Source organism: Lepisma saccharinum, chromosome 6 (assembly GCF_977018435.1).
Source record: "Lepisma saccharinum chromosome 6, izLepSacc3.1, whole genome shotgun sequence".
Lineage (NCBI taxonomy): Eukaryota > Metazoa > Arthropoda > Insecta > Zygentoma > Lepismatidae > Lepisma > Lepisma saccharinum.
Genome location: NC_139234.1, coordinates 184,300 through 207,513, shown reverse-complemented (window position 1 = coordinate 207,513; position 23,214 = coordinate 184,300). Strand labels below are relative to the sequence as shown.

The 23,214-nt window shown below is 39.8% G+C and overlaps 1 protein-coding gene and 1 non-coding gene across 2 annotated transcripts in view; both read left to right on the top strand.

Moving 5' to 3' along the window:
* The first annotated feature begins 2,885 nt into the window (after positions 1 to 2,885).
* Positions 2,886 to 2,957, top strand: TRNAT-GGU (transfer RNA threonine (anticodon GGU)). The gene has a single exon. It is a non-coding gene; the product is annotated as a tRNA-Thr (tRNA).
* Positions 2,958 to 14,474: 11,517 nt separating this feature from the next.
* The window catches only part of LOC145989177 (ras-related and estrogen-regulated growth inhibitor-like protein), a 75,092-nt gene continuing 66,352 nt past the window's right edge, over positions 14,475 to 23,214 (top strand). The window contains exon 1 of the mRNA XM_083124471.1: positions 14,475 to 14,993. Within this exon, the coding sequence (XP_082980597.1) occupies positions 14,933 to 14,993 (61 nt within the window). The 5' untranslated portion in view covers positions 14,475 to 14,932. The remainder of the gene's footprint in view (positions 14,994 to 23,214) is intronic.

Here is a 23,214-nt window from a genome sequence, read left to right as displayed (position 1 = left end):
CAAGGTGTGGTTTTTACATTGGGCCAACATGTGGTTTTTATGTGGGCCAACGTGTGGTTGGAATTAAGTAAGACGAGATCTTTCTTGCTGCTCAAATTCAATTGAAGTGTGTTTAATGCCAGTCATCTTCTCAGGCTTAAGTTAAGGGACATTGAAACATATGGTGCCTTAAAAGTAAAGCTTTTGTTTTTTGAATTGTGAAAGTTTTGTACTTTTTAGATGTGTGTGCTATGTTTTTTAAGAACTTCGTTTGTACATTGTTATTGTCTTTGGTGTGTCATAAAGTTGAAATAGTTTTAATAATGTGACTGCATAATTGCTGATGTGGTGCCATTTATTGCTAGTTGTCATAGTTTAGATTAAAATTTGCCTTTTCTAGTTTGTGATAGTGCACAGTGTCGGGATCTTACTGTACTTCCAGCTACTAGTGGTGGCATTTGATAGAATGTTTAATTAAATACTCCAAATTCTTAGTACTCTACATGTGCATTTTAAAGATCATGTTCCTAAGTTTTTTAACATACTTTCCACACTGAATTAATATTTATACCTGAACTAGCTTTTTGAATAAGCTTGTGGCAAGTGGAGGGGATAATTTTTTAGTATCCAAGTTTCTTCTGAACATTTACACGTATATAATGTGAACCCCAGGTTTCGGTTTTGGTGGGCAAAAGCGACAAATATAATCCACAGTACAATGCAGGTTCAAGAAATGACTTAGTTGTAGGTCGTAAAGCTGTTGCTATGCGGATCAAGATTGAACGACATCATACCTTTTCAATGCGTTAGCATCCAAAAACTTTCACTTCTGTGACCACCTTGTTTATTCTGTAGTAGAATAAAGTGACATCAAAATTATGTTATGGATTTGAAGCCCTCGGGAAGTTATTTTCTATTCCTTCTCGCCCAACAAATACAGCTGATACACATCCCATGTGATATGAGGTGCATGCTTGAATTCTGCCAGAAAAGCAAGGGATTGCTTTTCTCGGTGTCGCAAAACGTTCCGTTACAAACTGAAAAATCTTGGGAAATGACCATTTCACTTTTTTTTGTTTTTTAAAAAATTTCGTTACTAAAGAAATGCAATCTGGTAATTTATATTTGTGCCTGTTGATATATAAGTGCTATACGCAGTGACAGGGAAAACATGCGTGGTCTTAATGTTGGCTGTATGAATTATTCCGTGCATAATACGCACCACAGTTTTTGTTAAGTTTCAATGAGCTTGTGTATACATGCAATGTGATGGATGAGTACATTGTGTTGAAATGCCTTAAGAGAGAGGGATGCCTGCTTTTTCGAGCGTCAAGTATTTGTCTTTTAATTTAGGATGGCATCTAAATTCCTTCAAGCTGCTTATTTTACCAAAGAGCAAATTCTATGGCCTGACCTTTCAAAACATTTGTTTTTGTTCAAGTGCTACTGTGGTAGATCGTCTGACTGCCATGTGGGAGACCCAGGTTCGATATCTACGGTCGAAATTTTCCCGGCCTTGTCTCCGTATAAAGTGGCTCTGGGGCTCACCCAGCCTCAATTAATGGGTAACTTGGGGGGGGGGGTAAAGGTGGCCGGAACGTGCTGCTGATCACATCACCTCCAAAATGGTAGAGATCGAGAATGTGTGGGGCCTACCTGTACATCCTCTAAATGTGCCTTCATGGCACGGGGAACTTGACCTTACCTACCCTTGTTTTTGTTTATAGTGAGTTATTTTGTAATTAAGAATTTCAGATAAAGATATTTGCACATGTTAAGTTTTTTTAGTGTGTTTGGTTGTGAAATTTAAAGCATTGTACTTGCTACTCTTTAAACCTGGTTTTCTACTTTTGTGTACATTTTATTGTTTTGATCATTGCAGTAAGTGCACATGACCCTAGACATAAAAAAGTGCTCATGATTTTTTAGTCTGGGTTTTTTGTACTTAACAGAAAATAATGTGTGGCAAGCTACAGTGAATCAAAATGCACAGTTGCTTAAATGTCATGAATTAAGTATATTTATCTTAGTGTTATGTAAAGGCTATGTAGCCAGATCTTTATTTTATCAATTTCACGGAATTGAAAATAACCTACGTAGTGTAGATGTTTCCCCTGAATAAAAACCCAAAAGAAAATGTTCATTTTACAGCATGTCTCAAAGTGATTATCTGGGTTTCATGGTCATTTAATTTTCCTTATATGCGGGGTACAAGGACAAAGCTTATATGGGAGTAAACAACAACTCCATCTCGACACTTTCGTTTGACACACTGGACATCCAGAACTCTTCCCTTTGGAGACACTTCCAGACACTTCCACCATCTTGTAATATTCCTACGTTGCTGTGACTGATGGGAAACAAATGATAAGCATTCAGGGTAGCAAACTTCCACAGCCATTCTTATCGTGCATGTACGATATAAACATTCACCTTCGTTTGTTGTAATATACCAACCACTTGAAACCCTGATAATCATTTTGGGATATGCTGTATTTAAAGGCAATCCTTTTGAGGTTTTTGTAACCGAGCATTTTGTTCTGAAAGGCCTAAGAAGGCACTCTCGCCATGTTCTAGCAGATGACAAACAACTTACTGGCAGAATTTCAGTGTTGCCACTTGTTCACAATTGGAACTATTTGAATGTGTTTGTTTTTAATCTGTCTTTATATTGTTAATTATTGTAAATTAGGCACACACAGGAGATGTACTACGTAGAAATTTTCAGCAAGAAATGCAGGCTGGACCAGGACTCGAACCTGGGTCTCTGGTATACCGTGCCATTGCTCTAACCACTGAGCTACCAAGCCAGCCTGCCCTTGCCTGATTTTTCGCTATAGACGATTTGCAGAGACGATTCCACGCAGGTAAAACAGTAATAGCGAAAAATCAGGCGAGGCCAGGCTGGCTTGGTAGCTCAGTGGTTAGAGCAATGGCACGGTATGCCAGAGACCCAGGCTCGAGTCCTGGTCAAGCCTGCATTTTTCGCAGAAAATTTCTACATAGTTTATATTGTTAGTTTTACACAATTTTCTCACCCTGACAAGGCTGATGGAAAATGTTTTTTTCATAAGCGTAGCCTCTCTGATGGTGTAGTGGTTATGGTTATGCTGTCACCTTGAAAGAAATAGGGAGTGGATTTTTAGGTAAAACTTTTTTTGCCTTGCTTCAGAAGTCTGCCATACTTGGTAGTAGTGTCGACCATATGGCTACAATGTAATCTGCGAAGTCTTATTTTGCATAAAAATACATATAGCACATAAAACACACACTTCTAGTGAAATAAGGCCTCCCGTATGTTTCAGTGGTTGCGTCGTCTCCTTGTAATCAAGGGGTCCTGGGTTCGATACCCGGTGGAGGCACATGGTGGTTCGGATTCCACTTTAAACTGTAGGTCCAGTCCCAATTAGCCTTACTGTGCATAAAGTGGACTTAAAACTCCAACTCAATCAATCAGTCTAGTGAAATAACATAAAATGAGCATATTTAGACATTCTAGACATAAAGAAGTTTCCAAATTCTTTGTGTAAACACATATTTTGGAGTTAATAATAAAATAAATTAAATACTTTGCGATACTTCAAGATTTATTGAAAGATGGGGTTCCTGCAAATCTAAGCTTGCCATCCTGCACTTATATACATGTCTAACTACATGTAATGTGGAACGGTTGTTTTTCACAATACAAATATTTTTTTTTTAGAGATAATCGGCATGGATTTTCAGTGGACAATTTGGAAATGTGCTTTGTTGTTCATTGTGTTACAAGAGTCAAATGAAATCCTTAAAAGTCCAATAAAAATTGTATACTCTATACAGCTGAAAGTTGAAAGTTACACGAGGTATCAACTGTTATTTACAAAACAACCTCAAGGCTGCAACACCAATCAAGTGAGCTTCAAAACGCCATTTTTGTTATTTTATATACACACTTGCACCAGTGAAGAGGAGTGGTTTCTTGCCCTCTGTCAGCCTACAAATTACAGACATTTCTCGGCAAATGAAAATTCAATATATCTGTGCATGCTTACCACATCAGCAAGTTTTGTAATGGAGGAGAAAGTTCAACAATGGCCTCAGTTTGCAGGCATATGGATGGAAAGGTCTTCGATAAGTGACTGCACAAGAGCCCCAAAGACTTATTCTTAAGGTATACAAGTTGAAAATATATGTAAATAAGCAATAGGTCTGTGCTAAAATGCAAAAAACTTGTGCAGCCCTACATACAGAAATCGACCAGATAATAAACAAACAAGAAATTAAGGTTTCATCGACTCTCCCTTGTAATGACCAGAATGCCACATACAACCATACAACTATCATCCTGCCGTCACTGGTAATTATCTTTATTTATTGAGAGAATTTTGAATGAAGATATTTTTTACTTTTTGCCACATATTTCCACTGTTCTTAGAAAAAAATAAATCTTTCAAATTTTTAGCACCTAAAAATCCACTCCCTAGAATAAATGCTTCCCCTGATAGAGAGACGGTGCACAGTGGTTTGGATTCCACTTTAAACTGTCCATTAAGGATTAGCCTATCTCAGCATAAAATGGACTTAAACAGATATGAAAATACAATTTTGCCGATGCTAGTTTAAAGAGTGACTTGTATTGCAAGTCAAGAGAATGACTTTATTACCAAACATCATATTGTAAGTAATTATATAAAGAATGAAATTAAATATGTTTGTTCGTACCAGTGAAAAGAAAAATGATGAACTTGAACAGGTCTAATCGGTGTGTTCATTTTTCTCTTTCGAATTTTAATGTTGGCACCTTCAGAACATATTAAGGATTTAGTTCAAGTATGATTTACACACCATTACACAAATGATTGATATGGTTATATTTCTCATTTCCAAATTTTAATATGTTTTCGTACAAATAAGATAATGCTTGACATTGTTAAAAGTATTTTATTTTTATTCACTGTACTTTCTAATATTATGTAATATTATTTTAGATATTTGTTGCAATATGTGTGAAAATTTTAAATATGATTGTGTTGTTATGTTCATATTCCATGATGATTTGAAAATCATAATGAAAATGTCAAAAATTAGCAACTGTGAAGTTTGTATCATATACATAAATGACGTCTCTTATTTACCATGAAATCTTTCAATAAAAAATTGAAAATTGTCTATAATTTTGAAGAACTTACAGTTCAGATTGTTGTAGAACATTCAGGAGAATTTTTCTACATATTTGCAATAATTACTGATGTCACTTCCCTCGAAATTTACCCTTCTTTCCCCCCCCCCTCCTAAATATGGACTTACACCTTAGAGATGGAAAATTCTGCATAAACCTCTGATTGAAGTGATCAGTCTCTTTAATAATTGATTACTCAACGAAATGTATAATTTTCGACTAAATTCAATTGCCAGTTGAAGTATATTTATTTCACATATTTTTTTCCAATTTAAATGAGTGGAACGCAACAGAATTTTCTAACAAATATGACTAGATAAAAATACGCAATTCCGAAATTGATATTACTAATAATTATAAAGGGTAGCTGCTGTAGGCATGTTATGTAAATGTGTTTTATAGAAGGAGAGTTTTGTTAATTGGTTAGTATGTGTGTAATCAAGAAACAGTCGTGATCAAAGAAAATAATGAACACAATGTTTCAAATTACAAAACACATTTATAATCAATTGTAAGGATATTTCTAATTTTATTAAAAAGTTACTGATTTTTTTTTTTAGGGTGAAAATACGAGGGTCATTTGCAAAGTAACTTCCGTGTGGTTATAAAAGAAACACCAGGACATTGTGAGAGTTTTTATTATATACAACTGAAAGATACAACTCTTAAGTTATTTTTCTACATAAGGACCGTTTCTGTTGAGACACTTATCATATCAGCGAACAAGATTTACAATATCCATGTCAAAGAAAAATGCTGCCTGTGCATTCAGCCATGCAGTAACACTGTCCTTGAGCTCCTGGTCATTGTTGAAGTATTGTGCCCCTAGCCACTTCTTCATTTGTGGAAAGAGGTGATAATCGCTAGGGGCCACATCTGGGCTGTAAGGAGGGTGGTCAAATAATTCTCACTGAAAATGTTGGAAAAGGTCCTTGGTTCGAGCATCAGTATGCTGGCGAGCGTTCATGCACGAGAACAATGCTAGAACTCAACGTGCCACGTCGCCTGTTTCGAATTCCTCATCACAATTTCTTCAAGGTTTCACAATACACTTGGGCATTGATTGTTGTGCCTCGTTCCAGGAACTCCACCAACAGTATTCCCTTTCTGTCCTAAAATACAGTTGCTCAAGGACAGTGCTACTGCATGGTTGAATGCACAGGTGGCAGGTGTCTTTGAAATGGGTATTGTAAACCTTGTTCGCCGATATGATAAGTGCCTCAACAGAAACAGTGCTTATGTAGAAAAATAGCTTAGAGTTGTCTCTTTCAGTTGTATATAATAAAAACTCTCACAATGTCCTGGTGTTTCTTTTATTCCCAAACGGAAGTTACTTTCCGAATGACCCTCGTACTAATGATAATAAACGTCTTAACTCTTAAGCTACAAAACTTGTTTGAAATTTTGTGAGAGAGTGATGTACTTTTGCCACATGTTTTCGTGTCATTAAACCGACTGTGGAGAAATCGTAATTTTTTGCCAACCTTATGGTCAATCACATCATGGGTGTTAACTTTTTTAGAGAAATAATCTGTCCACGCAATATCATTTCAGAAAATCAGTTTTATTTTGATTGGGTGGAGAAAGGTATGAAAAAATGTTGTTTTCCGATTTTTACCTAAAAGAAACCTATTTTCAATCAGTATCAAGGCTAGCATGGCTGTTAAATTTTTTGTTGAAGTGTCAGCATCTTTGATGCCCTGCCTTCGAGTTATGAATTTCGGCCATGTATTCTTAAGCTTGTTGTGTATAAATTCCTGATGAGTCCCTCCTTTCACACAACTGTCTTGTTACTAGGGAATTTCCGTTTATAATACATGGCCAAGTTATTAAGCAACACGTATATAAGAGAAACTCTAATACACACATTGCATGACAGAAATACACAGGTGTAGACCAAAGCTACTTATCCTACATTTAGATGGGATAATTAATTGTTAGTATGGAGCATTCGAAAAGTCCCTGCACTCAAGGTTTGAGAATTTTTTGCTTATAATTTTTCAACGTAATGAATACATGCATTTGCTAACATATCTTGAAATACACAAACAATAATTTGTAAACTGAATGTGAGTAATACTGCAATCTCTGCGGTCGGTAACACACAGACAAGATGGCAAATCACTTTCCGCGTGTTGAAATACACAAAAAGAATATTGAAACTGAATTTGAAACTTCATTCATTGTGGTTTTACCTGATGCTGGATAGGGAAATAGACTTCTTCATTTCTCAGCACATGTTTCATATGACATACTCAAAATATGCTTCCAACATAGAGATTCGCTGTGTGCACGTAAAGCTTGACGCTCACTGAGACTCGGAGCAATGTGGCAACAGAACGCAACAGAAGTGTTTCAGCATCTCGGTGGGCGATAACCCTTAAGATAACGTGCAGACTTCTGGCACGGAAATTCCCACTTCAGGTCCATGTGTTTTGCTGTAGTGGGCGTTACACCGTTTGATTTCAATAGAATCAGATTTCAAAAGATTTGTTGCCGCATTTCTCCACGTTTCCCCACGTCTCGGTGGGCAATATGCTTAAAAGGCATTGTTGACAGACTGTGATTGTACGTCTCGCACCGAGGACTGTAACAGCAGCACTGCTCTAAATATAACATAAACTCGTTCTTCAACATGATACCAAACCCTCCAGGCAGGCTTGCCAACTCATCCAGATGAATGCCTTAGTGCAGTGGTCTTCAACCTGCGACCCTCTGGCTTTATTTTAGTGGCCCGCCAAGCCTTTAATGAAGTAAATAAAAACACTACATTCTGCACCAGGAAAATGTGTGTGCCAAAGGTGTGGGTTTCAAATATGTTATGAGTAGAGACCGGATGTTTAGGCACTAAAAACATAAAATAGGCAGGCAAATAAGCACTTATAATTTTCAAAATAGGCATTAAAATACAAATAGGCAATAAAAAAGGCAATGAAATTTAACTCAAAATAATGAAGATAGACATACAAGAAGAAATAGGTGTTTAAATAATACCTCTACATTCTTTATAGTTGCTTAAAATAAACCAGGAGCTCATCATTAGAGACAGCAGTCCAATGTTGTACTTAATAAATCACTGCAAACAGGAGTCACGTCAGCCCAAAATTTTTTATTGTATAATGGCTACACACAATAGTCTGACAAAAGAAATTGTTGGCTACTTCCAACCAGTACGCAAATTATTTAAATATACACTTTATCACTGCACACAGGGTTATTTCAGTTAAAAAATTTACACTGTATATTCCACACAGGAGTTCAAACTAAGAAACTGTTTAAATGCATTTCAAGTTTGTACTGTACGGTTTGGCAGTCTCTGAATAAGAAGCAATAATTGCGGTACAAGGTGTTTCTTCAGGTGATCAACCGACAAGTTATGTCTGCGATCGGACAACATATTTTTTAGAATTGAAAAAGATCTTTCAACCTCCACAGATGTTACCGGAGCATACTTAAAGTACGCGAGAACATGTGGATCTAACTCAGTTTGTATATTTTCAGCTTTCAGAACTTGTTGAATTGCCCTTAATTTGTCCAAGTTCTTATTAGCTGCAATAACTCGCTAACTGTTATTTTTAAATTTCTTGGAAGCATCGGAAACTAATCCTGGGAACAGGAAATTGTATGGACAGAGTTCAGTCATGCCCCAATTTTAAAGAAAATGCCTAAAATAGGCAATATCTGGCATTTATGAAATAATATAGGCAATATCGTATGAAATAGGCAAAATTAAATTGGCTTTAAATGAAGCTAATCCCTCCCCCCTGGCCTTCGCAACATTAGTTTTCATCATATCTCTAACAGGAAATAATAGGCATTTTGCCTAACATCCGGTCTCTAGTTATGAGAGATATTGTTCCAATTGGGAACTTCATAAGATCTCTAGGACTGAACCACAGACAGTTCCAAGCCTTTCTTAATGATATTGAATCAGATCACGGTGACTTGTTTTACCTAACAGAAGTTTGTTGAGGTGCTCAAAAGAGTTTTCGATCTGAGGGATGAGATAAGCAAGTTCATGGCAAGTAAAGATAAGGAAATAGAACAGTAGAACAAACCAGAGTGTATGGCCTATGTTGCGTATCTCACAAACATTACAGTGCACCCAAACGAACTGAATATCAAACTATATAGGAAGAACAATTTGATAAGTTATCTCGGTGCTCATGTGAGAGCTTTTGAATCCAAACTATGTTTGTGGGAGAATCAGCTTAAAAATGGAAACTTCACACTTCCCAGATTTGTCACAAGTGTTGATTCCAAAAACTTGAGAAGTATACCGAAGCTGTCTCAGCATCGAGATCTGAATTTGCCACAAAATTTCAAGACCTCAGGTCACATAACATGTTTACCACCTCTTTCAGTGTAGATATGGAAGATTCTCCAGGTAACATGCAAATGGAACTCGTTGAATTGCATTGTAATACTAAATTAAGGGAAACATTTAACAATTTGGACGTGATGTAGTTTTACTCCAAATATGTGAGAGCATCAGAATCCCCTTTTCTGCCTGCACCTCTATTCGGAACCACTTACGTCTGCGAACAGTGCTTTTCCAAAATGAAAAATGCTGTTGGATTGATTGAGTTAGGTTACTTTACGTTGCTTCTTTGCCAATTTTGGCTAATTGCAAGAATGAGGATGAGCGATGAATGATGAAACTGATGAAAGAACATTCACAAGGGACACCCATGACCAGGCCGATATTTGAACCCGGGACCCTTGGTGCCGTAGCGCACTGTGCTAACTATCACCATGGAGATCGGCATGAAAAATGTGAAATGCAAGTTGAGGAATCGACTAACCGACAAACACATTGAAAAACTGTCTGTGAGTAGTGTCATTGAACTTCAAGGCGAATACCGACATGAGAGTGAAGAAAAAACAATGACGGTCCTCTCATTGAAACAGTAAATTATAATTCTTGTGTATGAATGGTTTACAGGCTTTTTTTTATAAACAAAATAACAATTTTCTTTCATTATGCTTATTTGTTATGTTGAAGTACCTAACCTCAATTCAGAACTTGTCAGTGTTCTTTTCAATAGTTCATTATGCATGCTGGTGTGTGGTTTTGTAAATAATCTAGTAAGTGAATATATAGTGAACAAGAGAAACCATGTTATTATTTGTAAAGCTACCACTGCCTTTATGATCGTGTCTGGAACAGTGTGGTCCGTCGGTCCCTCGTAGAATGTGAAAATGGCCCGCTAGGGGAAAAAGGTTGAAGGTAGTAGCTTTTTTCTTTAAAGTTGGAGTGTGGGGACTTTTCGAACGCACTGTATATACTATCTTTAACATGATGCATTGATCAGCCACTTGCCGAAATAGATGCTGGTTGACTTATGTTACCTTTAGTTGCATAATATTATTGATGAAGACGCGGCATTTTGTGTGTATGTCTTGTTGGGTCCTTTCACCTATGTTGTGAATTGTAGGATGTGGATGGTGAGGCTGCTTCGTCCAAAATTTGATTTTTTTTCTCTGCATGAAGTCCAGCATTCCTCAAATCTGCATATTGGAAACATATGTATTTGGGCCTGTTATTATTTGCAGTGTTTTTGTTTTTTACACTTTGGAAAGCATGCGTTACTTTTATGCCGTTAATTCTCAATTCTCTTCCCCCCTCCCCCAAAAGTCGTTGCTATTTATTCCCAGATAACCGTCTGGAAAACGTGGAATGCGGCGTGAAGGTTCTGGGTGGCTGCTCCGTCAGTGAGGAGGCGACGTTACCAATCATCTTGTCAGGAACTGTTGAACGCTTTTTTCCGCGATGTCTTCTCTTCCCCGTTCAACATCTACTTCATGGTCCATAGAATACGGAAAATCCAAGACGAATTGCGCTACAACGCATCAACACACGCGCGGGTGCAGCTTTAGCGGTATACTGCAAGGCCAAAACTCCGAGGTCGGATTACACAAACAATGGCCAAGAAATTGTACGTTTCTTGCTTCGATAACTGCCGAGGGGCAAAATATGTAACTTCCAAAAGAGAAATAACACGTTGTGGTGCAGCGGTGAATAAACGATGAAGTATGTGGGCGATTCGTACCACGCATATTTAAATTCGCTAATTTCCATAAGGAAATGAAAGCTTTGATAGTTTTATCACGTTGGTAACTTCTATAAACGTTTCATGTCGCTCATAAGCTTCAGTTGGCATTTCTTCTTGTATGCTTCACCATCCCTCAATAAAAAACGACCGTGTTATTTATTGTTTAACGAGGAAAAGTAATAGCCTTATTTTATAAATACTTTGGGCACACCGAAGTGGGGTTATGGGGGTCAGCCCCCCCCCCTCCTTGGGCCATCAAGTTCCACAGCAGATTACTTTTTCCCCTACGGTTTTATAATGGAAAATTTCTCATCTTTACATAATTTTTAAAATAACAAGAGTCAGTGGAACAACACAGTAGCATTTTTCCTTTCCTAGGCGTTTGAATTCATCCTGCACCAAAGTTGTTGCTTGAGAATAAGCACCACACCAGTCAGAACATGACAGACTCATGTTTTTCATTTGGTTGAACCCTCCCCTCAGAAAATTCATGGCTGCACTGCACTTGTGCCTTAAGTGTCACTGCTAAGAACGCGTTTACTTTACAAGTAGATTTGTACTTGTTTAATCCTACATAAGTAACTTCAATTATTTTTTTTGTCTACGCAAGTCCATCTCAGTTTAAGAGAAGTAGCCACGCTCATATAAACAGAAATAAGGTTTTGGTCCTACTCGAGGGAGACGCCCCTAGTCTTTGATTTACGATTTTCCGTGCTAGTGTACTGCAGGAGCAGACATACACATGTGCGCCGGCTCCTGATGAATTTAATGAGCAGATTATACAGGGTTAGTCAAAAGTATGGGGACAGGCCAGTAATAACGAGACCCTTGGCAGGAGGAAAATCACATGTTGCAAGTGGGTATTGGTGCGGAAACAAATGACAATCCGAACTCATTTTGGAACTATCGCCATTCGTGGAAGAGATAGGGTGTACTACGTTAGACTGCAAAAAATTAGATTTGTCTGAAAGAATTGTTTACTGTATTCTTGTGGGTAACTGTACAGTGCAAGTAAACAGAGAGCGAGAGCATGAACAGGAAAACATGACATTGACTTACAAAATGCCTCAAAGCAAGTGCTCACACTGCTTCCCGTCGACTGTCTGACAATACTATGCCAACCGATCGTCAAAACTGCAAGGTGCACGTTGTAGCATATCCCGAGAAAGTCCTCTTGTTTCGTCAACAATGCGATTTTGTAGATCATTCATAGGTCCAAAATGAGTTTGGATATTGTCGTTTGTGGGACGATTCTAGCCTAAATTGATGTGTCATACATACCCCTTTCCATTTGAAAATATTGTGTGATATCCAATATGGCGGAATCCAAGATGGCTGCCATGATATCCACACTCCCATTCAATGCAGTTTCCGCACCAATACCCACTTGCAACATGTGATTTTCCTCCGTCCACGGGTCTCGCTATTACTGGCCTGTCCCGATACTTTTGACTAACCCTGTATGTATGTGTGTGTGTGTGTGTGTATAATAAATATAATCTGCGCATTAAATTTATGTATATAAATTGTATTTTGAGGACATGGGGACCTCCTCCCCTGAAAGTCATCGTCTGTGCATCTGTCGACGCTCACAACGAATATCCATGCCGGGAGTCGAACCCGGAAACTTCAGTTTCAAGATCGAAGGAAAGCCACTTGACGCGCTGGACCATCTTTGAACTAATCATCTTCCTTATTAAAATAAAATTATAAAAATAAATAATTGGAAGGTGCTAAAAATTTTAGTGCGCGGCAGGACACGGGCTACATCACTTCCTTGCCCCCTCCTGTTTTCATCTCCCCCTTCCCTTGCTTTCATACTGCTATTATGGCATTTGTCCCTTTATGCTACTTCTTCTCTCGTTCCAATTTTTTGAAATGATTTTCTCCTGTCTTTGCCCTCACTTATTCATTATCCCTCGCTTCTATTTTTCTCTTCCTCCCTCCCTCCCCCATCATCTGTCAGCCGTGCGGGTAACATGGTGGAAGCCAGGGGTGCCCACAGGGAGCATTCACGACGCGCCTGCGTCATGGGAATTTTTTTGGGGGATAAAATTTTATAGTTAAGCTACCAATTCTACATATCTTCACACACAAAAATGGGTAGGGGATGGTTTCGTTTGATTGATTTGTTATTGATTTTTAGTTATGGTCATTATGTACAGTTTTCCTACCTCCCTGTAGGTGATCGCGACGATGCACTTGAGATAAGACACCACCTCTTATGCCTTTAGAATCGGTTTGGAGGGGGGGACTTACTGCGGAAACATTATTCATCTTGAGTCCGATATTTTAAAAGTGGCGCAAAATGACGAAATTAACAATAAGTATGCTGCAAGAACTTTGCAATGTCAGAAGTTATCGTCACTTACGTAAAGTGTTATTTCAATCAATGTCAAATATACATGTGAATGTCCACATTGTAAAAATACCTAAAGTAACCATATATTGTTTAAATATGTCTGCATTATATCTTTCTGCAAATTTTGTCTGACCAAAATAATTGAAGTATATATTTCGGCATGAAGGGGGCGGGGGAATGTTCTACCTTTAGGAGGGGAGTGCGTCATAGACCTTGGGGGGGATGGGCACCCCTGGTAGAAGTGTATCTCCAGTTTTATAGAAACTTGTATAATTTGAATATTTAATATTGGCATACTGTATCCAGAAGGGGCGGAGGGAAAGCTTCTGCAGTTTACGTGTTAGTCCTAATCTAAAATATGGTGTCACGTTTTTTAGAAGTGTAAGTGCTTATCTATTTCATTTGTTGGGGGTGGGCAGAATGGGTCGTCCATTAGCGAATTAACCAGTATTTTTTGCACCAATTAAACAGTATGAATTGTTATTTTTTAGCATTATCTTGAACGACGGCGGCCATTATATACGGCATTTTCATTGTTGATTTTTTTTTAAAGTTCTGTGGGATTGGCCATTCCTCTTCTTGGTGGACCTAGGCTCAAACCCCTGGACTGGAGCCGCCCGTGAATACCTTTTCATGGTGACGTAACGGTTGTAACTGTTTGAGATATTATTTACATAGGAACAAAGAGTGCTTGAAGTCTTTTAAATAACGTTTTCATCACATTCTACAACGGAACAACAAAGGCACGATGCTGGTGAGATTGCTGGAGCTTTTGCACCGTTGGCTCTTTGGAAATGTGTGCCAGTGCATCGGCGATGCACAGGCAGATCTCGAATACCTGCGTTACCTGTTTGGACACCCCTGGAGTAACGTAAACGCCGATCAGCTGGAGAGAGATCGCTGCAGTCGTCGACAAAGGTTGGAGCCAAGTGGCGGCGTTCTTGCGACTCTCACAGCACCTGTGCACGAGAAGGAGAAATCCACGATTCCCCGAGGGTGCTTCATCCCTCCCGACAAGTGGGGAGTCCTTTGAGGGTGGCGATCGTTGCGAGCAGCTGTTCTTGTTGCGAAGGGTTCTCCCAAGAAGAAACCAGTTTGCACCGAGATTCGACGACTCTTCCGAATCGGAGCCAGCGAGGCCACTGACATCGCTTTTTGCGAGGCAGCATTCCGCACAGATTACGACCAGCAGATATCGCAGCTTCCTCGTCTGCCAGCTGATCGCAGTGACCCGCCCGCCACCTGCCGGCAGGCCAAGGTCTTCGGCACGAGCACCTTCGGCGATTTGTGCACAAGTCGAAGCTGTTTACTTTGGAGGCGAGTGCAGGAAGGTCTAACGGGTCTCAAACCCAAGTGCAGCACGTGCGTGGCGACAGAATGACCAACCTCAACAGGATTCGGGTGGTCGTGCTCGGGAGCAGTCGAGTGGGCAAATCAGGTAAGTTTGTTTACACCTAGTTTTATCTCACTTTCATCAAGTGGTAATAACGGTTAAGACATTTTGCCACTTGTCCGCCAACAGCTCTTCCAAAAATTGAAGCATCGATTTCTCCGACTTACTGGAATCCCTACGTTTCGATAGGTTCCACCTGATCGATATTATTACTATTACTGCATCTTGACCATCACTGGCAGCGATTGGGGGGGGGGGGGGCGTGGACGAGGGGCCCCCGCACTATGCTAAAACTTGTATATCGAGGGAAAGTCTTTGCAACCCAGTTTTCTGGATTTTATATTCCCATCTCACATTGACTTTATCAACTCACGGTTGTAGGTTCAGGGTTCGAACCATTTATTCTCACGGTTGCGATTAAGCTAAAGAGGCAGAAAAGCGATGTAAAATGAAATACCCAGAGGAAGGTATTTTGAAGTAACTACCGATGGCAGGACAATGAGACCCAGTTGATCACAGAACGGACGGCTATACAAAACGAGTGAAAACGTCATAATGTATCGTAAAACACAAATGGGGAGCCGTGATGTGTCGTTTCGGTCTATTAAACGCTTGATGAGTGAGGTACAAAGCCGCCCACAGGATTTTACTCAGGGGGCAGCAATGCTCAAAGTGTGGGATACGTGGACTGATTGATTGATTGAGTTGATGTTTTAAGTCCACTTTATGCACAATAAGGCTAATCAGGACTTGACTTACAGTTTAAAGTGGGATCCGAACCACTATGTACCTCCACCGGGTACGAAAATTCTCATGAAGCATCCCTAGACTAGGATAATTTGCATATGCATTTAATCTGCTGTCTTTCACGGCCTTCCCCCGTCAATATTTTCATGTTACAATTTCACCATTCCAGATATCTCAAGGGGGCAAGTTCCCCCCTGGCACCTCTCTGCGGACGCCCTTGATGACGTACGTGATTGGATGACGCGTGTCATTAAGCAAACATAATGTTTGGGAACAAATCAGTAGGTGGCTTTAGTCAAACAAAATCGCAAACTCAGAATTCACCTTCATTGGTGAATTTAAACTAATGTTAAGAAACTAACATTTGAACAAATACAAACATTCCGCATCACTTGCTACGATTACAACATGGCCCTGTGCAAATGGATTTCTCTCGTGACTATTTGCGCGAGACATTGCTCATGGGGTTCACTGACCCTTCAAAACAACAAGGCTCTTTTCCCCGCCATTAAATATATTTGTCATCCTAGATCTTTCTAATTTCATTTTAAAACTTTTATGACTGTTGTTAGTTAATTATGCAACTCGTATGTATGCTGTGTTTATGGCATGCGATTATCTTTGTACACCTGAATTATCACTTTCCTAAACAGTATACTTCCTGCGATATGTATTTCTAGGGGACACAGTTTATTTACCGTGTCATGTATTCTATCCTTCAGCTGTTGATATTCGGAACTTACATATATTAACGTACACAACACAGCCTTATAGTTGCGTGCCCAAGATTTTCTAAAGGCGGGGGGGGGGGGGGGGGTTACGTATACTTTTTTAAGTAGCCAGAATTTCACCATCTTTTCCTGCCCTCGATGTTCTTATTTTTTTAAAGGAATACTGGGCTAAAATGACCCCCACCAACCTCACCTTAGGCACTCCACTGAAGCCTTAGAACAATGCAAAGGATTTGCGGGGTTCCTTTCTTTACGCCTTTCAGTCATTTATTTTAAATTTGTTACATCGTTTTTCTGTAACTTTAAACTAATCGTAAAGTGAGGATAAATTATGATTATTTGAAATAAGAAACACCGTGCATAAGGCCAGCTTTCGGTCTCGTCATGTTTGCAATTTTGCCCACGTTAAGTAGTCTTCGTATAAAATTACAAATTATAATTTTCATTTCTTACATTCTCTCAATTTGTTCTGGGAATTCTCACATACTTACGACTTTCTCCAATTGTGCCGTGATGACGTATTTAATTACAAAGCAACTTGAGATTTAACTGACATGAAAATTAATAAGGTCTAACCTCGGAGTGAAGCTTTCAAGTGTTTAAGAGGCAGAAAACGAGAAACATTCCTTTTAGAAGTTTTGCGCAACCTCGACTTTCAGGGATCGTGCCGAAGCAACCTCCGTGTTTGGTTTTTGCTGAACTCGCGGCTTCCTGCGATACACTGACCCGCAGACGGGAGAGTGACCTTGGAGAACCGCTAGGCGGGGGAATAAAGGATCGTCCCACGCAAAGTAGGCCTCCTTCGGCCGGTCACCGGAGACCAATCTGCTCTCATTCTTCACGGTTTTTTCACTCTGGCCAACTGCAAGATGTTTTCAAGCAGTGGCCGTGCCAGACACATCTTTCAATTACACTGTCAGCGAAGGTCCGTAATTAGAATTTACTTTCGAGGAATTTCAAAAATTTCCAGCGGGGCAGGCTCCTAAGCCAGAATTTTATTTCGGGAAGGGGGGGGGGCTGATCCCTCATAAGCAGCCGCCACCCAAAGGCGAAAACGTGGGGAGTAGAAGTCCTGTAAATGAATTTCTCAGTGTAGTATTACAAGTCGTTATACAAGATATTTAATCTTGTGTACTACTTGTGAAGTTTTTTGCTTTCCATGTATAGTAATTTTTACAAAGTTAAATTCGTTAGCTCGACACCCAGGAACATTTAAATGTTTCATTTTACTTGGCGACCTCCGAAGCGGTCTGGGCATTCTTTATGAGCGTCTCTTCATCAGGTTTCATCTTATCATCATTCATCCTCATCTTCGCGATTAGCCAACAAGTGGCAGAAAAGCGAAATAAAAATTAATAAATCAAATCAACAATTATATGACTTGTAAAATTTCACCAAAATTACTTTAAATAACAAATACAAATTGACATTTTGGAGGAAGGTGAGATTATCTCTTCCATTCCATTATGTCCCCTCGATTATTCTGGGGAAAAAATGAATGCGATGGAAGTAAATGTTTGAAACATCCAAAAGAATCCACGCCAGTGGGAGTCAAGCGTAAATTAATAATAGCCTAGAAATGTTCAAAATCACTTATACTGTAGCACAGCGGTTCTCGAACTTATTTCTCGTACACTTTAGTCGTAACTAAACGTCTAATGTACCAAGTTTTCTCCGAAAGGTGAGTTTTAGGCAATTTTTTTCTTTGCCTGATTGGTGGAGCGTTTTTGATATGTTGGAGGCGTGTATCTACAACAGAGCAAAATTGCTTTCGGGCTGTGTGTGAAAAGATGATAAACAAATAAACATTAGAATCCTACGTTTACAATCTTTGATTAGTTATTCAAGAATAAAAATGTGAAACGCATGCTAAGAAGTATGTAAAAATCTTTAAATTTTCATATATTTTTTCCAGAGTTGTTGAAAAAAAAAGTAAAGAACAAAAATAAGTTTGTAAACAAACTGTGAAGCACAACTTTGGATTTTTTATTGTAAATCCTCAGTGTTTCTAGTGAGAAAGATGTGCCTGCAGCCTGACAGTTTCTTGATGTCTGGTTGTACTCTTGAAACTTTCAAGCGGAGATTCGGCTCCAAATTTAGCCTATTATAGATTTTGAACGATTATTTAATTTCAGACCATATGAAAAAATATAAGTGTGTCAGGGACAAAATCAACCTTATTTTCCTGTTGAGTGTTAAAGCTATGAAGTCTGCTCTAGACACCTGCAGCAAAAATGTTGTCGTGTGGATATTCTCGACATTTCTCTTTCGAGCTGATCGCCTCCCCTTCAAGTCGTTCATGTACCACAGTTTGAGAACCACGTACACACGCGCAGCTCGGAAAAGAGAGAGTGGGGAAGCGATGATGGAAAAAGGGGAAGTTAGAAAGAGGCAAATAAAGGAAACATGTAAGAAAGGAGAGGAAGAAAGAACGTGTGAGACAAATAAAGAATGGAGAGAGGAGAATAAGAAAATAACAGGCATGCAAACGGAATGCAAAGGAAGTTTGAGAAAAAAGGGAGGTAGTGAAGAGAGTAAGCAGAAAGACGGGAGACAAAATAAACGAAGGGAGAGAGAAATCGTTAGAAAATATGACGTCGTACACCTCTGTGCCTGCCCAGCGTTCGATAACCCGGGACCCCTTGATTACAAGACGACGACGATACCACTGCGCCATCGGGGAGGCCCGTGAGTAGCGTTTGACATAATTTCACAGTTCAAAGAGCACTTTTCACGGCTGAGTGAAGTTCCACTCCACATCTCCCCTCCATGTTCAAGTAAGATGAGCAGGAAACGTGTTTTTAAGCTGGCCGTTGGAGGTTCCATAGCAATAGTTTATTATGGAATCCTACCGAGAAATCAATAGGTCTGGCAACACTGACGTTGGCCGCTCTGAAGGCTCCTTCCTCCTGTCTTTTCCCCCCACCCGCCAGCGCAATGGGGTCTGCGCAGGTTTCTTTCCTTGTGGTTCCACTATACCCGTCTCATCTCCACTCTCTTCTCTTCTTCTCGTGTCGTCTCTTTCTCTCCCCTCCTTCTCCTCTGCTTCTCATATCGCCTGTTGTTCTCGTCTTTTGTCTCCATTCCATTCTTCTCTACTCCCATCTCCTCTCCTGTCTTCGATTTCCTATTCCATTGCATTTTCTCCTCTTCGTTCTTCTCCTTTTCTCTCTTTCAATCTGGTCTCCACTCACCTCTTCTCGTTTCCTCCTCTCCTCTAATCTCATCTCGCTTTGCTAATCTCTTCTCCTCTTTGCTCCATTTTCCTAATCTCTCCTCGCATCTCTTTCCTTTCTTCTCACTACTCCTTTCCTCTTCTATCCTCTCTTTTCTTCCCTCCTGTACTTTTCCTCTTCTCCTTTCGCTTCCTCTCCTCTTATTTCCCTTTGTGTAGACTCATCAGAAAATCGATTTTCTATATTTCAGAAAGTATTGTGTCATTTCTCATTTGCGATATACTACTGGTATTTTTAATATTTTTATGCGTATATTCTATTCGCGTAATTCTTTTGTGCATGTGGCAACCCTGAAAATGAGCCTAACTGTACAGGCAACCCACCAACGCCTTATGTAAGTTCGGTTGCCTATTATAAAAAGTCGTTGTCCTAAGACTTTTGAGAGACGCTGTACATGTACTTGTTGTGATCAAAGTAAGCGGAAATGAAGCAAGTCACGAATATTTTTCATTTTTTTGTGCATATTTTCAAATAAGCCTTAAAGTTGATCAGTATTTGATAATAGTGACTAAAGCATGTTTTTTCACGTTTTCTTTATTTTCAACCTAAATTCATCCACCCCCTTTCCCACTCAGTCCACCTTTGTTCCTATCTACGTACCCAACCTCTGTACAACACCGTTTGACACGGGGCAGCGTGGAACACGAGGATGGAGCCGGTTCCTGAAAGTGTTCCCATCGCAACATGCAATGCATACTGACTAAGAAAAGTATCATTTTGTATGCCGCACCATAAACCTCCTTCTGTTGTAAAAGATGTCGCTGACACTTCTCCAAACCTATGTCTCTTGGAACTCCTGACCAACCTGATTCTTTCGCATACCGCATTAAAAAAATAAATGCACACAGCCCTTGTTTTTCCAGGCAGAATCAACCTATCCTCCCAGGATCTGGCAACTGTGCTACCTCTTGTCTATTCACAATGGAGGTAAGTCTAGGGATGGACGATATCGGAAATTTGATATCGCGATATAACGTCAAGAAAATATCGTCATAAACGTTACGGTACGATATTTTTTCCGTATCGTGATATCGGCGATATATCGTCTCCACGTCTCCAAATATCGTGACGATACATCGCGGACACGATATGTATACCTATCGCTAAAATATCGTGACGATATATCGCCTAAATGTGACTATATATCGCGGACACGGTATATATATCCAAAAATATCTGACAACATATCGCGGATACTATATATATCGCCAAATATCGTGACGATGTATTGCCGATACGATATATATTGCCAAAATGTGACGATATAATCGCCAAAGTATCGTGACAATATATCGTCTAGTTGATATCGCCTGCACGATATTTTTTCAATATCGCCGAACACTAATAAGAACCGAAAGAAAGTTATCTCTACGGCGATAAGTTGATCTTAACAGCAATATTAAAACAGAAAGAAAGAGTGAGAAAAGGAGAGGAAGCAAAGAAACAGGGGAAAAGGGAGAGAATAAACGCAAATAAAAAGAAAGAACGTAATTGTTGTTTTAAGCATGGTTCGAAATGGAACGCTTTACTTTCGTTCCTTGTCTCTGATTAACGACTAGTGAAATGGCGTCCTGTATTAAAATGAAATAATACGGAAGATATTAGTTGCAAATAAATACGAATGACCCTATTTCGTCGCTTTTGGTTAATCGCGAATCCACGATTTGGAACAGCAAACTTTCAGAATGTCTACATCGTGGGGAAGGACGAGGTGCAAGAAAACGGGATTTATTTTCCGTGCAAGTCAAAGAGGCAAAGCCTGAGGATCTGTCCCGAAGGCTACTCTTTCCAGGGGCCAAAATTCTTCATTTGTAGATTTTTCGTTTTCCCTTCTCTTCGAAATTTTGAGCCGACAGTTCCCCGTTCCATTGTCGGGAGCGTCGCTGGTCGCCGTTCGAAGGTGACGTCGACTGCATCCTCCGGTCGGAAACCAAACCGAGCCGCTGCATTGTGTTTTCTTTGCCTGACCCAGTTCCCCGAGATCTCTGTCCTCGTGTGTCAGGACGCTTTTCGCAATTTCATGTAAATATTGACCAAGCTCCTGCTACGACGAGGAAAAGGCTGAAGATGTTTTCTTTTTTTAAATTTAATTATCTTGTCTTAATCTTCCGTTAATGTGGCTGTTTCTGCTCATTACGCTATTGATATGCGAGGCAGATTGGCTAATTGAAGACTCTGATCATGGACGTGAGTGGAGTGGGAATTCTCGCTTGTAAGCAGCTCTCTCGACCTATTTCTCTTAGTAAGCTGCTTCTTGGAAACTGCGCGGAAAAAGTATGAACTGTCTTAACTGCACGCGAGCATAATATGTGCTGAAGAATACGCCTTTGCTAATTTCTTGTAGGTATATGTGTAAAATACAAGTTGTTTCTCATTCACGAACAGACGTGCGCGTTAGTATTTTATACTTCGCTTATTTTGTGTCGCTTTCGTTCATCTTGGGGCTAATCGCGAGACGATGAAAGATGATCAGATGCAATTGATGGACGGTCACTCCCAAAGCAATATGTGTGCTCTCAACGTGACTCGACCCTGGAACCGTTTGTGGCGAAACTCGATAAAGAAGGTTCCGGGTTCGAATCAAGCCCTGGAGTGTTCCTACTTCAATATCGTCGCGATTAGCCAAGAGTGACACAAAACTTACCTCGTGGCACTACGTGAGACAAGTTAGGTTTGTTTCTGTCGCGATTTTTCGACGATATAAATATCGCACACGTAGCGAGTTGCACCCCCTTCCACTCGGTTCCCTGCAGATCCTGGCGCCGCCTGTGGTTGCAGGAACCAGACGTGGGTAGGCGATGAGCTTATTTTCTGAATGCAAGAACAGGGAAACAGGGAGGAAAGAAATTTGATTTCGCGATAAATCGTCAAGAAAATATCATCACATACGATACGATATTTTCCGTATCGTGGTATCGGCGATATATCGCCGACACAATATATATCGCCAAATATCGTGACGATATATCGCCCAACATTATTAAAGAATTGTAACGAACGGAAAGATTACGATACAATGAATACACGTGAGTTGAGATGGGATGGGATGGGGTGTCTTTGCAGGGGTGGGTGAGAATGGGCCGAATCACACGGAACTGGATATCCAGTTAGTTGCTGCTGAACTGGCTGCCTGCCCGGATGTGATGGCTGGCTGCTTGAGTGGTTTGAAGGAATAGGACATGTTCTGATTTAGTGTTGCCCACGGGACAAGACGGGACAGGCTTTTAAAAATTCGAGACGAGACGAGATTGACCATGTGTCATAAGACAAACGAATATTTTCGAGACGAGACAGGCCAAAGTCTCGTTTCGTGGGCAACACTATTCTGATTGCAACTGCTTTTCCTCGACTGGATTCTGTGGAACAGCCAATCAGAGCAAAGGTTGACGAAGATAATCTGCGAGTTTGTAAAGGGGAGTTTTTTGTCTGTGGTTTCCGAGTGTTGGCTGCTTTTGTTAGTTTTAATCTGTGGTTTCTCGACAAAGAAAAATGGAACGAGATGACGTGCAGTGCATTCGTGTTCAGTTCATTAATATTTAGGATTAGCCGAAA